Source organism: Dipteris shenzhenensis, chromosome 16, assembly GCF_047967505.1.
Source record: "Dipteris shenzhenensis isolate YYH24624 ecotype China chromosome 16, Dip_SZ_1.0, whole genome shotgun sequence".
Taxonomy (NCBI): domain Eukaryota; kingdom Viridiplantae; phylum Streptophyta; class Polypodiopsida; order Gleicheniales; family Dipteridaceae; genus Dipteris; species Dipteris shenzhenensis.
Window position 1 is genome coordinate 34905574 of NC_141611.1, and position 17766 is coordinate 34923339.

General features: G+C 43.4%; 2 protein-coding genes across 2 annotated transcripts; one reads left to right on the forward strand and one right to left on the reverse strand.

Moving 5' to 3' along the window:
• The first annotated feature begins 2673 nt into the window (after nt 1-2673).
• LOC147892880 (ras-related protein RABD1-like) lies at nt 2674-7579 on the forward strand. The gene is made up of 9 exons (XM_087387822.1): nt 2674-2776; nt 2873-2959; nt 5699-5807; nt 5909-5976; nt 6252-6372; nt 6499-6567; nt 6713-6803; nt 6945-7046; nt 7307-7579. The coding sequence occupies exons 1-9, from the start codon at nt 2694-2696 to the stop codon at nt 7474-7476; spliced, it is 900 nt and encodes a 299-aa protein (XP_087243948.1). The 5' UTR covers nt 2674-2693; the 3' UTR covers nt 7477-7579.
• A 6284-nt stretch (nt 7580-13863) lies between these two features.
• LOC147892881 (BTB/POZ domain-containing protein At2g24240-like) lies at nt 13864-15961 on the reverse strand. Its single transcript, XM_087387466.1, has one exon. It carries the CDS (start codon nt 15408-15410, stop codon nt 14061-14063), a length of 1350 nt encoding a protein of 449 aa, XP_087243592.1. The 5' UTR covers nt 15411-15961; the 3' UTR covers nt 13864-14060.
• Nucleotides 15962-17766: the final 1805 nt, after the last annotated feature.

Here is a 17766-nt window from a genome sequence, read left to right on the forward strand (position 1 = left end):
TACCAGTTACTAGTTAAGGAAATTTGTGGAGAAAGAAGTTGGAATGCAAAATTCTTAATGGTTAAGTTAAGGGTGAGGAGTGGGAATGCCGCTTTAAGCAAGATTCTTTTTAAAATATTTCCATCATCAAGATCATCTAAAAACTTTACAACATCGCTACTGATTTGAAAGGTCTTGAAAGGAAGAATCCATTGTAACCTTAACTTTAAAGAATGGACTTGATTGATGAAATAAACCTTATTAAAAAAAAAAGCCCGAATGTTTTAGTTAACAGCACTTATTGCATAAGATAGTGGGTACCAATGGGAATGTAATTCCCTTAAGGTTATCTTTAACTTAATGGAATTTTTTATGTTCAGATCACTAAAGGCCCCACTACCAATTAGGGAGCACTAGCTAAGGCTATTCATGGGGTGTTTACACAAGTGTGCATTCCCATCGGTATTTAGAGAGAATAGTCAGCTCAAATCTTTTAATGCTTGCTAAAAATGCTTATAAATTTAACCTATCCAAAGATGTACTTTGAGGAGTTATGTGAAGAGAAAGAAGATGGAATGTGGAAATTTAATGGTTGTGTTAGGGTGAGCAACGAGAGCGCCAATTTAGTCAAGATTGTTCTTCCATGGTCTAGATAAAATACAGCATGGGTACTAGCTTCAAAGGCCTTGAAAATAAGATGAAATGTGGAAATTTAATGGTTGTGTTAGGGTGAGTAGCACGAGCACCAATTTAGTCAAGATTCTTCTTCCATGGTCCAGATAAAATACAGCATGGGTACTAGTTTTAAAGTCCTTGAAAATAAGAATCCATTGTGATCTTAAAGAATGAACCTTGGATTGATGAAATAAATCATTTTGTATGAAAAGACCGCGAAAGTTTTAGTCAAGACCACTTAGTGCATAATATAGTGGGTGCGATCGAAATGTAGTTCCAATGTTAAGGTTATCTTTAACTTAATAGAATTAGTTATCTTAAGCTCACTAACATAAACTAATTGTAGGTGGTAAAGGGCCTTAATATAACCTAATTGTATGTGGAAAAGGGCTTTAATATTATCATATTTTAGATATTATGTCCATCCAAGATGAGAATCTAGGAGTCTATCATGTGCCCACTTTCAAGTAGATTAGCTTTCAATCATCTAGGTCATAATCAACAAAAATGGCTTTGATTCATGCACTTCTTTTCACATAGGCAGGATTAGTTTAAAGAATCTCTAAGATCCTTGTTTGGACCTTTTCATAACTTTCGGTGGACCCTTCCTTTGAGATTATTGTTTGGACCTTCCCAATGTTTATAATTTCTTGTTTGGACCTTTCCATAAATTTCACTTCATGGTTATTAAGGGTAGGAATTGGTTTCTCATGTGGACGCAACCAATCTAGTGGTCTACCACTCAATTCCAATAACTAAGAATCCAAGTGGTGGTTTCATGTTGCTTCGTTGTTGCATGAATAAGAGAATCCTAGCATCATCCATAACTTGATGTATAAAGTAGACGTACAAAGCTTTCCCAATTGTGCATGGATAATGGTTTTGATTCTTTTGAGTGGTCTATAGCTTTGTTGTTGAGTTTTGAATATATTAGAATTTTTTTGGCTACTGTCCCTCATCAGTATAGGAGTTTCTCTTGGTTGTTGTGTAGTTAAGGCTTGCGAAGCTCAACAATTACCTTTGAGAAGACATGTGAGATGTCCTTTGTGGGTTCATGGTACATGCCCCTCCACACCCCTATAGAAATGTGTCAAAGGGAAAGGGTTGTGGAATTGGAGATCCGGAGACTCTATTGACTTGCACATCCCTCAAACTCAAATCCCTATTTCAGTGAAAGTGCATCACAAATCCTCATGCAATGCAATGTACTATGTGCAAGAATTGGTCATAATCACCTTTCGTACAAAGCACCCATATTTTGTAGTTGGGTTGACTAAAACTTCTATCGATAGCATAACTTGTGCGTGCATGCGTGCACACACACAACCATTTCATGTTTTCACCCAAATCCATAGCATGCAATAGCCGTTCGATTGCAAGTGCTAATTAGCTCGATTAGCAAGCCATGATCAAACATCGAAAACAAAGGAAGGACGAGAATAAATTGGGTGAGCGACCAACTCACCTTGACCGTGATGCCATGAATCTTGTCTCCATCTGCCCATGCATGCATTCCCTATCTCTAGATCCGATGCTACAATCAAGCAATGATGGGCAGAGTAGGTTCATGTGCTCACAAGGATGGGAGATGGAGCTCTTGTACTCAATTTCGAGGGCCCATATGGCAGGTGGAAGGGGGCGGGGGACGAGGCTGCAAACATTTGGCCCTCCTTGGAAGTAGGAAGTGGCAATGGATGTTAATTAAAAGCATGAAAGATATCCTATGAGGCACCAGAGCCCAGCATGGAAGACGTCGGCCCCAGAGGACAAGGGAAACAAGGATAGTCAAGTTGTAATGGAGTGTGGTGAGTAATGTGACCGATCAACTGCCAACCCGTATTGGGTAGACCATCCAACAATTGTTTGTTCGAGTGAAACGTCGCCCCTTCCTAATTGCCATGATTATAGACAAGCGTTGCTACCGTCTCTTTTTTGTGGCCTGTAGCGGAAATTCTGTCGAGAACATCACTGTTGCTGATTTGGTTCCCTCGCATATTTTTCCATGCTGACCCAAAATTCTAGAGAGCAGCAGTTGCCTAATGGTGCCTTCGAGGACCAGAAGCGCTGTTTCGAACAGAGCACCCATCTCATTGGAAGCTTATGTTGAGCCCGGGAGAGGACGGTATGGAGAGAACGCAGTTTTATTGGGCTGAACTGCCTCGTTAGGATGGCGTGGGAATTTTGTGGACTGTAGACGTGCTTATCTTTTTGCGTGCAGGGTTGATTTAACCAAGCACCAAGGAGGTCAGGCAGGTTTTAAAAAGTTTGTGGACGAGTTTACCGCCGCTCATCCATACTATGACAGGTATAGATGGCAAACTTCCGGCAACAAGTGCCATTAGCAAACGAATGTGTGTGTGTGTGTGTGTGTGGGGGGAGAGAGAGAGAGAGAGAGAGAGGATAGGCCCCTTCAAACGGGAGGCCAAGCTTTGCAAAGTACACATTATAAGTTCAAGATCAATTTATCGTACAATGCTTGCTCAAATAGAAAGGCCACAGGAAAAAGAAATGGCAGCTTGATCATATATAGTTTCCATTTCTTGTCCCACTCCAACTTCCAGTGGTCCTTTATAGAAATCTCTCATTTTTCTTGTAATTTTTCAGAGCTGGCTCATTCTAAACATTTTGGAATTTATTCAACAGACAGGCGGGTGCCTCAACTTTTATGGTGCTTTCACATTTCGTCTTGCACAAATAAGATTTGTTTAGTTCGTGGAACAACTTACAAACAGAGAACGATATTCAACGTGCATAATTCCTAAAAAGAAAAGCATGTATAAAGGAGCTACAACCATAGTTAAGCCCGGCACATTACAGTACAACAAAGTCGTTTTGAGTCGCACCAACCATGAGTAATATCTATGATATCATCGTCCAAAGCCACTGCGGAATCATGGGAACCAACAGAATTCTCACTGCAACTATGCCGAACCAACGTGTATGAAAAGCAGGGCAGGGAGCCTCCCAGGCCTTGGAACCATAATAAGGATGATAAAATAAACACTGTAAGTTGCCTCTGCATGGATCCTTAAATACAAAAGACCTTTGCCTGAAGACACAATTACAAGATTTATGAATGTAAAAGCGCAAGTGCTCTTCTGGTGGAACCGCAAATGCATAGTACGCACCTCACACACGTGAGAAAAGGAAAAGGTTCATGCCAGAGCCCTGAAGCTTACCAGACTCTGTTGAAGAGGATCTGTAGGCAGAGCATTCCTATGCCATCTGGCAAGCAATGGCACAGATCACTGAATGCACAGGCCGACTGCTGGTCAACCAAGGGTGATCTCCAAAGTCTGGTTTCACACTGACCAGTCTGTCCTCCTGAAAGCCTCCAGCAATGCAGATCTGCTTTTGCAGAAGTACCAGGATGGAGAGACATGAGAAAGAAAGAAACTTTGTTAACGTCCACGGGAGACCAAGAGGTCTATGGGACAACATGAAAACCATCTAGTACATCAGCTTAGGGAGGGCACAGGGCAGCTCCCAGGGAGTACAGAGGCAGCTCCATTTTATTGAAGTACCTACCAAAAAGGAAAAAAGAAAACTCGAAACAGCTACCAGGAGGCAAATTGCAAAAAAGGCAAAAAGGGAAATGTAAACAGCTACCAGGGAACAAACTGCCCAACGCTTAGCAAAGAGGTGAAACGAAGGATGCTCCACGTTGGAGCAAGGAAAGAGGAACTGAGGGAAGGGGTGGGTGTTGCTAAGAAGAGAGGGATGCTGAATACCCCAGAAGGTACCCCATCAGAGTAGACACGATACTTGACCACCAGGGCACCCTATTCCTTCACAATGCTTGATTTCAAACTCAGCTTCCAAGCACAGCAGCTCATTTTATGGTTAGAGGAAGCTATGCACTGACCATAGAGGTTTGAGGGTATAGGCTAACGTTAACACCTTTCACTGTTGTCTAATACTTGGAAGAATATGAAACAGAGAGAAGCTTTCTGGACAGTCTGCCTTCAGGGAGTATAAACGTTCCCAAAGTCCTGAAATTTGAGCTTTCCTGACATTGAAAATGCATACACATTTTGCAACCATACCAACTGTTAGATGATGTCTTGTCTCTATAAAGCAGTACAATCACTAAGGGAAGCTCTCTTTTTGGAGGCAATATTGGAACATTTTTAGCAGCACAAGCTACTTCGGGTACCTATGAGGACACATATACGTAAATATGTACAGATGAAACAAAACATTGTGGGGGAGCTTATTTAGAAGATCATTGTTCGAGTACTGATGTGTATCAACCTCTTTGTGTCTTGCTTTTTGCATATGAAACCCAAAGGTGGATCTAATTCCTACATGTTTACATAGGCCAGGTCCTTGAAGGGGAAAATATATCCCAAATCTTTGTCCATCCATACCTGTAAATATTTACATTTATATGTGAATTTGGACATAGGAGTCTCGACATGCCAACATGGACATGATCTTAAAGACCTACTCATGCCGTGGTTTTATCCCACTCAATATTAGCTACTGAAGCTTGTTATATGCTTGTAACTAGAATTAACCAAACATGAATGGTCTCATTCATTCCATTTGCCTGGCTAGTTCATGTATTAAAATGAGTGACAATGACATTCCCAACTGGTTTCATTAGCACCAAAGAGTGGAGTAGATAAAACTGATATGCTGACACTTGCATATACTCTCTCTCTCTCTCTCTCTCTCTCTCTCACACACACACACACACACACTCTTGCTGATATGATGTGGTTTGTACTCTAATCGCTGTGAAGGAATTTCTGTCCACTACACGCACAATCTCACAAATAACAGGCATTGAGGAAAGTGGAGATGCAAATAAGCAAGCAGAAAAGTCCTCTCCCCGTATGATTACAAAGCTAATTTTCCCTCTTCAATCTTCATAAAATGAACAAAAAATAAGTTTGAGAGTTTTCAATTAGGATTCTCTCAAACAAAAACATTACATCTTGTCGTCCAGAGTAGTGTTTGATGCTTACATACATGCTCTTGTCCAAACTTTCATGATGTATTTAAAACACAGTTCTAATACCTTTCTGTTTTCAAGCAGAAGGAACCTAGACTTAGCTGAGAAGGTGGTGCTTGTTGGAGACCCGCGTGTTGGAAAAACATGTCTTATTTTGCGACTTATAGATGAGTTGTACACAGGTGATTATCAGGTATTCCAATTTTTGTTTGTAAGGCTTCATTTGACCTCATTCGATGTAAAGCACTAGGTATCGTCTCAGGTTACCTGCTCATATGGTTTCTCTCCTTGCAGTCCACGATTGGAGTTGATTTTTACTGGGAGAAATATGCATATGAAGACTACAATTTCACATTACATATGTATGTTCTGTGCTGTGCAGTCTATAGAATTATTGAAACACTTGCTTGGTTCTACTATTAAAATTCCATCCACGAATTTCGCTCTGTCCCACAGTAAAATTGTTGCCAACTGGTTTGGGTTGCGGAGTTATCTTAATTTTACACGTGGACTTCTTTATACCTCTAGTGACTGATCGTTATGAGCTCTCCTGTTGCTGAATTTAATTTTTTGATATAAATTGGAGTCAAAAAGCTTCCCTAGGTTATTAACTAAAGATTCATATGCACGGATTTAGTTGGGATACTGCTGGACAAGAGCGCTTTCGAGCTCTATCAAAGGCATACTATAGAGGTGCACAAGCATGCATTGCTTCTTTTGACCTCGGTGTGCCTGAGACTCTTGCACATGCAAAGCAGGTACCATCAAATATCTTGTAAACAGAGGGAAAGGGGATTAATTTTGATCTTCACATTTCATTCTCATGGAAGTCATGTGCCAGTTATATGGCTATCGATGACATTTTTCTCATGAGATTTGTGCAGTGGATTGCTGAAGTTAGGAAGGAAAATCCAAACAATCATGACTTATGTGTTTTTCTGGCAGGCTGCAAGGTCATAGTTTCTCTCTCTTTGTGCAGAAACCTTAGGCCATGATTCCATGCACTGATAGGTTTTTACCTGGTTTTTGCACTAAAGGCTGTTGTGTGGTGACTTCTTTTATTTGTGCAATCTACTCATTGGTTTCAAAGTTTTGCAGTCAGATATGTTCCACATAGTTTCAGCCACTCATGCTGAGCGTGTAGCATCAGAATTACGGGCAGAATATTTTGAGGTTAGTGCAAAATCTGGTAAGACATCGTCTCTCTTTTCATATGGTGGCTTTGAGTGGTGTTAGCTTACAAACATCTTCAACATTGTTTGATGCACTTTTTTCTTTACTTTTAAGGTTTATGTTGTTTGACACAAGGTTGAAAATGTCGACTACCCAGGTTTCAATGTGAGAACTCTGTTTGACAGAGTGGCTATTGTGCTGTTTGAGAGAGCATTGTTAAGGGCAGCATCAGAATGGAAGAACGACAGTATGAACTCTGGTAATCAACAAGATGAACATATTAGCTATTGCTCATATGCATTGTGAGCAAAGACTAAACTCTCTCAACGTAAAGGAAACTGAAAGGGCGTCTACATTGGCAATTAGGACTTCTAGTTAAAAGGATTTAACGTCTGTTATTGACAAAGGATACATACTCTGAAAGAATTTCCACTTGGCAAAGTTTACAGAAATCATGTGAGACAGTCAGAGCACCGTGAAGCTCTTCATTGAATCAATCTTTAAATGTGATGTCACCAGAAATTAAATTACAGACAGCTGGAAAAACAAGGAGCCCAAGTAGGATGGAAATGATGAGAGTTGGAAGCATTGTAGGTGATCCAGGAGCTGGGAAAGGAACCGAAAACTGGAAAGAAGTAAAGAAAGCATCAGGAAGATCCCATTGCTGTGGAACAAGTGGAGGGTCTTGAACACAAAACAATGTTTAGCATTCTGTTTACAGAAAGGAAGATTTTCCCTGTTTGAAGTAAATTGACTTGACCAAACTTTCTTTGACTGATTTCAACAAGTTGCTGCAGGTCTAGCATAAAGCTTACAGACAAAAGCAGCACTGATTGTAGAGAACTGAATTTACACACTTGCATGCAATGAATACGTGCATTGAACTGTTGGAAGAGATTAAGGACAAATAACACAATTTCCAGTTCTTGGGAAATCTACAGGTTGCTTGTTCGTTGCATTGACTAAAAGTACATGGAATTGAGAAGAGAGAAAGGATGACATAACAAACACCTTTGAAACTCACAACTTCACAAATGCTTTGGATCAAGAGAAATGGCTTGCAAACAAAATATGTTAAAGAAGTTGCTCTAAATTTAAAGACTGTGCATAATATGCATAAGTGAATCAGAAAGCTTAGTAAAGATCTTAATTGATGCTTTAGTTCATGATGATGCAAGAAACCAAGCATATTTCGAAACATAAGTAAATATGACTCTAGATAATAAATTGCAAGCAAATATACACCTCAGCACTTTGGCTGAACTTTGTGAGTGTTAGATATCAATGCTCCACTCTCGTGTAACTACGCGGGAACCAGCTAACTCTACTTGTAAGCCCCCCATATGAGAAGAAGGCATTTGAGTAGCTCGGTTATCCGGTAGGTCTTGGTTTGGACACTAGATGGGGACCATGTGTGGCCTGATGGCTGGACGGCTTCAGATAGAGTTGGCACACCGTCAACTAGGCTACATGCAAGTGCGGGAAGGCATCCCATGACTGACCGCACTGAGGGTAGGCAGAGCTTTTCCCGGGGCAGCTCACTCTCGGGTTGCGGGGCCCGTTTGGAGTCCCAGATGATCCCGGATGGCTGTGGGCCGAACGGAGACTGTAGGTTAGTTGCTCTATTTTGCGCACCGGTTCTATCGTGTGGTCGGTGGCTTATTTCGGGACCGACCCCCAGTCGATCGTTTTGGGCGGACTGGGTCGGTCACCCAATTGAGCCCAACCGACTACAATTGGTGGCTATATAAGAGCAAGCCCGTGAAGCCCATTTCATCACTGGTTACAGCAACCCTAATTCCTTAGCATCCAGCCTCCGTCCTCTACTGTTTTCAGCTCGCCATCGAAGCCTCTTTCACAGGAGCGCACGGCTGGGAGGCAGCGCCATCTATTGTATCAGTTCTACAGTAATCAAATTTTTGATTCTCCATACTATCTGTTGTTCTCTCTTGCGTACTAGATCCTGTTATCTGTTGAGCACAGACGTTGTATTATTTTCTTACATGGTATCAGAGCTTGGACTCTAGCAAGAAGATTTGGTAGTGTGTTTCTGTTTGCGAGCAGATTGTGAGAGATGGCCCAGCCCGCAAGACTGCGAATCCCACCGTTCGGCGAAAGCGGAAAGTTGGACGGCTCTAACTATCCACTCTGGAAGTTTAAGATGAAGACCATTCTAAGTGCATACGAGCTTTGGGATACTGCTACTAGGGTGAACGTGAGGCCGGTTGCGAGACCGGATCCAGCCAATGCAGGACAACAGATAGTACCAACTGCGGATGAGATTCTCGCATAGACAAGAAGAAATGCAGATGCGCTGTATTCTATTATCTGCAGTGTAAGTGATTCCGTCATGACGTTAATTTAGCATGCCACCACAATGGAGGAGGCATGGACGGTCTTGAAAAATCAGTACGAGACCACGAATCAGACGCAGATTCAGAATCTGGAGACTCAACTTGCGAACGAAAAACTATCTGAGTCTGAAGCGACAGAGAAGTTCATCACCAGGGCGAAGAATCTGCACGATCAGATGACTGTGATTGGCATCACCATCACTAGCGAGAATCTAACACGAAGGTGCATACGGATTCTCCCACCAAAGTACGACGGTCTTGTTACGGCGCTGAATATGCAAAACAGAAATCTGTCCCTCAACTTTGAGGATTTCAGCGCGATGCTTCTGGAGGAGGAGATGCATCAAAAGACGAGGACCGGAGAAGATTCGGCTTTCTGGACCGGATCAAAGAAAGGTAAGGATAAGGACTCTAGTAACCCATCTTCTTTTGATGATAAAAAGAGAAAGAAGAAGATCAAGTGCTACTATTGCAACAAGGCAGGGCACAAGAAGAATGAGTGCCGAAAGAATATTGCAGATGAGAAGAACGGAGTAAAGAAAGAGTCCAGCAACAGCACGCAGGCAGTACCAGTAGAGTTGTTCATAGCAATTGAGAAGATTTGCACGGAGGCAGTTCATGTACCTACGGATGAACCTTGGATCATTGACAGTGGTGCATCGCGCCACATGACCAGTTGGAAGGATTGGTATATCTCTCTACAGCCGGTAGGGAATGACATCCTGGTAGCAGTCGGCAATGATGCAAAATGTCCAGCAAAAGGAAAAGGTACGATTGCTCTCAAGTCAGATGGAGTTATAAAACAGTTGTCCGATGTTCTTTATGTGCCAGATATCAAGAGGAACTTGTTGTCCGTTTCTGCGATCACGAATCGGGACCTCAAAGTTCAATTCGATAAGAATGGTGCACAGATTCTAGATCTTCAAGGGAAGGTCGTTGGTAAAGGTACACAGCGCAACAACATTTACGAACTCTCAGCTTTCAGTGCTCGAGCGGATGTGAAGAACACTAAGCTGTGGCATGAGAGGTTTGGTCATCTAAACCTTAGTTCTTCGAAGGAGATGCATAAAAGTGAAATGATTGCAGACCTACCAGAAATTTCAGATCTGCGCGATGTATGTGAAGCTTGCATGATGGGCAAGCAGCATCGGCATCCCCTTCCTAAAGAGGCCAACAAGGCAAAGGCTCCTCTAGAGCTCATTCACACGGACCTCTGCGGAAAGATGGAGACGGAAGCTTTGGGTGGTTCCTACTACTTCATGACGCTGATCGACGACTACAGTAGAAGGATATGGATATACTTCCTGAAGACTAAAGACGAGGCTTTTAGTAGGTTCAAGGAATGGCATGTAATGGTCGAGAAAGAAACGGGGAGGAAGGTGAAGAAGTTGAGATCAGACAGAGGTGGAGAGTTCATATCAACTGAATTCGAAAGTTGCTGCAAAAGTCATGGAATCAAGAGGCAGAAGCCCCCGCCACATACATCACAGCAAAATGGAGTAGCAGAACGCAAGATGCGCGTCATCTGCGAAATGGGCCGGAGTATGATGAAAGGGAAAGATTTGCCAAAGACTTTCTGGGCTGAAGCATATAACACTGCAGTTTACATCCTCAATCGTAGCTACACGAAGGCTGTGAACGGCGGGATGACTCCATTGCAGGCCTTTTCTGGTAAGAAAGCTTCAGTTGCATATTTCAGAGTTTTTGGATGTGACTGTTTTGTGCATGTCCCTGATGCTACCAGGACCAAATGGGAACCGAAGAGCCGGAAGTGTATTTTCTTGGGCTACAGTGAAGAGGCGAAGGGTTACCGTCTCTACAACCCTATTACCAAGAAAGTAATTATAAGTTGCGATGTGATCTTCTCAGAACAGCCGCATCAATTGGAGGAGGATGCTTCCTTCCCAGACAACCAGGACCAGGATATCCATCCAGTACCGCCACCAATAGCAGACCGAACTCCCCCAACGGTGCTTGGGAGGATTCAAGACAAAGAAGATGAAGAAGAGCACGCAGAACCACAACGGCAACGGCCATTCTCGAAGTGGGTAAAGCAGCTTTTGGATGGCAGAGAACCTCCAACCATTGAGGAGGAACCATCCGAACACCGCCGGTCCAAGAGAATAAAGGAGCAAAGAAGGGCGTAGGAACACTTGGTCAACTATGCTTTGATGACAGAAGTGATCCGTGCTGATGAACCCAAGTGTCTTGAAGAGGCACAGGGCGATGATAGGTGGAGGGAGGCTATGCAGTCGGAGTATGGCTCCATAATGAAGAACAACACTTGGGACCTTGTGGATCGACCACCAAAACGCAAGGTAATCAGAACCAAGTGGGTGTACAAGACCAAGTACAAGTCCGACGGCACGTTGGATAAGCACAAGGCTCGGCTCGTGGCAAGAGGATTCGCACAGATACATGGTTTTGATTATCAAGATACTTTTGCTCCCACAGCTCGACTAGCCACAATTCGCAGTGTTTTGGCTTTAGCTGCCCAAGAAAGTTGGCCCGTGTTTCAGATGGATGTGAAATCCGCCTTTCTGAATGGAGATCTCAAGGAGGAGGTATACGTGGAACAACCACCAGGTTTTGAGATCCCCGGTTCAGAAGGTAAAGTCTGTAAACTGAAGAAGGCACTTTACGGGCTGAAACATGTCCCACGAGTGTGGTACTAGCGAATTGATGCCTACTTTCTGCAAAACAGGTTCAGGAGGAGTCCATGTGATGCAAATTTGTATATCTTCAGAGGAGGAGGCAGGTGTATGAACGTGGTCCTTTATGTAGATGACCTTATCATAACAGGAAACCATGAAGAGAAGATCTCGCAGACAAAGCATTTGCTAGGAAGAGAGTTTGAAATGACAGACCTCGGACTGATGCATTTCTGTTTGGGGATTGAAGTTTGGCAGGAGCCAAAACAGATCTTCATTTCACAGCTGAAGTATGCTGGAGAGATACTAAAGGCATTTGGCATGGCTGAGTGCAAGACAGTTGGTACCCCTATGGAGGTTGACGCGAAGCTCTCAAACGAGAATTCATCACCACTGGTGGACGAAGCGAAGTACAGAAGGCTTGTGGGCAGCTTGATTTACCTGTGCAATACATGGTCGGATATCAGTTTTGCGACTGGTGTACTAAGCAAGTTTTCCAATAAGCCCCGGGAGAACCATTGGAGGGCAGGGATGTGGGTGCTGAAATACATCAAAGGCACACTTGAAAGGGCAACATCTTGACTGGATTCTGTGACTTGGATTGGGCAGGAGACGTGGACATCAGGAGATCAGTGACAGGTTATTGTTTCTCACTTGGATCTGGAGTTGTGTCATGGGTCAGCAAGAAGCAACCCACAGTTGCTCTTTCTTCTACCGAGGCCGAGTACAAATCTGCATGCTTTACTTCTTGCGAGGCAGTGTGGTTGAGGAGGATTTTGGGGGACATGGGTGCAGTGCAGAACAAGCCTACGCAGCTATCATGTGACAATCAGTGTTGCATGGCGATTGCAAAGAACCCTGTGTTCCACGCTCGCACAAAACACATTGAGATTCAATATCACTTTGTACGCGAGCTCATCATGGATGGAGAGGTCGACTTGGTGTACTGTCCGACTACAGCGAGGAGGGCGCATGACTTTCTAATATAAAATCCAAAGCCAATAATAAACTCCTCAGCATTTGTTTCACCTTTGAACCTCAGAAATCTGCAATATTCCTAGAGTATGAGGGTTCTTACAGCTGGAAAAGGCCATGTTTCCAGCTATCAACAAGTACACAATTTAGCTGAGGTTAAAACAAGAAACTGAACTGATAAGTTAAATGTAGAGACACACTGAAATACGAGAGAAACAATATAGCAAGACTTCCTGCCTAAAGATACAGAAAAAGCACTGAAAGATCATTTTGAATTGGCAACCTGGAAAGTTTGGATCCATTCGTCTTCGTCAGTCTCGGAAACATTTCAGTGAGGACAGTTCATTAGGCCTAGCCGCCTTGAAATTTATATACAACATAGAATTGCTCATTATTTGATCTGATAGCATCTTGACAATACATGCCTCACTTGCATCGTATTCAGCTTCTATTGTTCAAAGGAAACACGCCAACAAATGCTGACCTGGATAAGCCCGGACAGTTTACCATCCTTAGCAGGATAAAGCACACGTAGGCCGTTTTCTTTGTGTTTTAAACTTGAAAACAAGTCCCTACAAATCAGGGACTACAGAGAAAACTCAACTACTTATGCAGAAATCAGAGCAGCTGAAGTATCACCATGAGAGCAGACCTGCTGAGGGGATGACATTCCGGACTCCTTAATACTTATTGGATGCTAATAATGCTGGAATGCAACCCTTGCGGGAGGTCTGATGAGTCATTAGATTCACAGATCGTTCACAATCCGAAAGACAGCACTTTGGTTTGTGAGATTCGCACAAACTAAGTGTAACAGGCAGTGAGATGACCTTGACTGTCAGGTTGCAATTAGTATCTATTTTTAATTGTAAGGAGCATCACAAACATCTTTCCCGTGCTTTGTAACGAAGATGCCTACCTACAAAAGACAACTTGATAACATCCAAAGTGGAAGCCGGTCAAAACAACACAGATTATACTGATTATAATCTCACAAAAATGAACTTTCCTTGAGCTGCCTGGATCATGAGACGACCATGTCATGCCACAACCATTATCGTTTGTTTTGAATTTGAAAATTGTGGTTAGCCAAGCTTCAAGATTTAATGAGAATGACAAAAGTCATACAGCATAGCAATAGTATGTCAAATATTTACTACCTAGAAATTGCCATGTAATACTCGAGGCATGAAATTGCAATAGTCGTTCAATCAGCCACTTGACACGCTTCTTGCAAGCATCGTGCCATGTGATCTTGATGAACAAGCCTGCCATCTTGGGATAGCAATGATGCTACATAGTATTTACAATGCTCGAAGCTCCCGAAGTTTCCCATACATCAAATATATCTTCCTCACTGTGTAAGACAAAAAGCCTGTCTCCCCCAACTGCAATGTCTGAAATCGCACCTCCCTCTGGTTTTCTCAATCTTGCAGTCTGCACACTTCGTGCAGCATCCCAATCAGGAGTGCAAAATACGTAAACACTGTCATTTTTGGTGGAAAAGAGCTGAGAGCCCCATACAGCAAGCTTTGAGTAGCAACGCTCCTCTGATTCGGAAATCTTTCCTGGCTGGTAACGATCCCTCCATCTCACACCTTGGTTGCTATTTCTCATGTCGATGAAACCAAGATTATCGTATTGATTCACTACACACACTGTGGAAGACTCCTCCATAGCCACGGTATCCATAACAACCTTCTCATCCATAACAAGGGAGGATTCAGAATCCGTCCACGACCAAACAACACTCTTTGATCTCATGTCCAAAAGACTTATGAAACTGTCGTCACTGCGAGGGTAAAGAGTGGCCACCAGAAGCAAATTGCGCTGTGGAAGCCACTGAAGCTTACAAGCATCGCCAAGGGGCCAAGAAGGGCTTTCGTAAAAGAAATCAATCAGCTGCCCGCTCACCAGATCCCAGCTTCCAACGCCGTACTCATTGCAACGACCTCTGCAACTGGCGAAGAGATGGGAATCACTGCATGCCAAGGCTCCTGCGGTGCAATTCTTCAGTTGGCCATTGTGACACACTTGAAATTTGTGTTCTGGCCTCCCGGTCTTCACGTTAAAGACAGCCATTCCGCCATCTTTGTCCCCTCTTTCGCAGGTGCAGATAACCACCCTCTGAGGATTTAGAAATCCCGCATCGTTGACATTCACATAGTCTAGCGTAAGGGGCGCTTGTTCCTCCATAGTCCAATCATAGACGTGCACCATAGCGCCATGGGCAACGCAGCAGCCCCCATCTTGAGCAGCTCGAATGGCGGTTGCATCACCAGTTGCCCTTCCACTTATCGAGGCGGTGCACTCTAATCTATTGCCATCTAAAGAGCCCCATCTAGCTGCTCGGACGTGATCGAGAATGCCGTAGAATAGGGCTTCTCTGTGAAGGGCTTTCTCGGACATTCCAGGAGGAATGTGCAGCTCACCCGTTCTCAGTAAATCAAGGAGGATGGAGAAATAGACAGGATTGCGGTCGATGAAAAGCTCTTCGGTCGAGCAGTTTGTTTTCGCCCGCCAATTGTCGTTTATCATCGCACATAGCATTGAATCCGGGCCAGCATTGGACAGTGTGGTGCTGCTGGTGACGAAAATCTTTCCTCCTACGTTAAGGCGAATTTTGTCTTGCGACATTTTCATTTTCTGCCTGGTAAAAATGCTAGCTTACATAGGAATTGGAGACGTGAAATTGAAGCGGGAGCAGCCGCATGCAGTCCCTCTAAAGGGCAAAATGATGTGCTCTTATTGGGATAGATGAGGAGGAGGGTGAGAATCCAGGATGGATCGCAAGCAGGGGAGTGAGAAAAAGAGGAATCAAGGCGAATTCTTGGCGAAAGCTGAATAGGGACAGTGGTGTGTGGATGCGAAAGCCGTCCAAAGCAGGCAACACAAAGCCAAGGGAAAAGAGACAAATGGGCGGAGCGGGAAGAGTGGGAGGGGGTCGTCAAGGGGGCAGGGGCGATGGGTGCGAGAAGGTTTTTGGGTGCATCTGCTTGGAAAGCGGAGAGGAAACGCGGATTTGAAAACGGGAAGAAAGCACACGCTCCCCAAATAGAAAGAAAGAGCAGGAATTGACTGAGAAAGGGGAAGCTGTGCAGTAAACTTATGGATTACTGTAAAGATGGAGGTGTAAGGATGAAACACAAAACAGAGAAAGAGCAGGGGATGATGCAGAAGACCAGCCCAACAATTGCAAGCGCAGCCCACAACAATTGGATGCAGTTGCGGAATTCCAACAATTGGATGCAGGAGTAGAAGTGGAATCCCAACAATTGGATGCAATAGTGGAATCACAAACAGAGAAGGCTGGGAACATTGGGGAGATGATTGGGTTGATGATGGGCAATGGAGAACGGTTCAAAGCTGCAGATTTGGAAGAGGAATAATAAATGAACTTTGAAATTGGGCAGTACAGCTTTCAAAAATCATGGAAAGTACTTTGTTGGGAAGAAAGAAGTGGTTTTGAGGTCAGTTTTTGAGCCCAAACTCCTCCAAAACCCATCAGTCCACATGAAGTTGCCCACCAATTTCCTCCTCATAAATATCAAGGTTTATCCGTTTCTGAATCGGTCAACCTTCGAAAACACTCATCCATATCCTGCACGACTCTTCTCAGTAATGTGAGCAATATCAAACCCCATTTATTATTCTCCTCAAACCCAATTATTCATCCTCCATTTATTTCTTCCTTATTCTCTAGTCTGGACATCAGATTCCACTTCTTTGCAGTTCTTTTCTTGGGGTTCTTTCACTTTGTTGGTGCCTCCATTCGTTACTCTCCTTCGAATCTATTTGCAGTTTGGTTGTTTTCGTTTTCAGAGTTCGGTTGTTTTCGTTTTCAGTACATCTTGTGAATTTGTGTGACAGCTTCCTGCTTGTTGATTGGATGGAATTTCTTTGACTGTTCGGGAGCTCCTGCTCGCTTACTTGCTAATTGGGTTGATTGCAGATCAGATTCTACAGCATTGATGGAATTTCTTTGACTGTTCGGGAGCGTCCTGCGTGCTTGCTGATTGGGTTGATCGCACATATCCGATTCTACGTCATTGTTTTGGTCTTGTTTTGTTTTGAGAGCGGGCTTCATGCATCCCACGAGTGATTGTTTGAGGTGATGGAGGGTGACATGGTGTGAGAGCCAAGGATATGTAGGATGGTAGGTGTTGAGCAAGAATCAAGCGAAAAAAGCCTGAACACAAGACGAGTGTCCCCCGCCCAACTCCACCACCCATCCAAACAAATTCGAATCAATCTCTGCAGATTTTATCAAACGACCCATTGACACTGAAGGGTGGGATGCCTTTTTCGCAACACACTCGTCAAGTAAACAATCACACTCTCATGAAGCCACTTGGCAGCTTTGGCATTTCGGGTTTGGAGATTTCTTTGAGATATCAATCCCATAAGGCTCCCTTGTTGCTAGTTTTTTGGCCTCATCCTAAAGTAAGGACTAAGTGAAGGCCATTCACAACAAAGCGAAAATGGCCATTTTCAATTTTCCAAAAATGTCCAATGATTTTACGATCCATTTGCTATTCTTCCCTCTCCACGTGCTATTATTCTCTCTAGAAATCCTCCACATTTTTAGCCCCCCCCCCTCTCTCTCTCTCTCTCTTTTTATTGATTAGCTTTTTGCCTATGCTGATCAATTGGTACTTTTAGTATATACTTGCTTGGTATTTCATTAGTTTTGGGTCACTTGCAGTCCCTCTGACTGTACCTTTAGTAGCTCTCAGCCTTCAGCTTATTTATTTTGTTATTCTCTTTGATGAGACAACACTAGCAGATGTATCAATTGTTTTAGTCTCATAGGCCGTTCGGCCTTTTAGAGACGTTAGTATCTCTCTCTCTCTCTCTCTCTCTCTCTCTCTCTCTCTCTCTCTGGCCTTTTAGAGATGTTAGTATCTCTCTCTCTCTCTCTCTCTCTCTCTCTCTCTGTGTCTCTCTCTGTCTCTCTGTCTCTCTGTCTCTCTCTCTCTTTTGCTTTCAATTCATCATC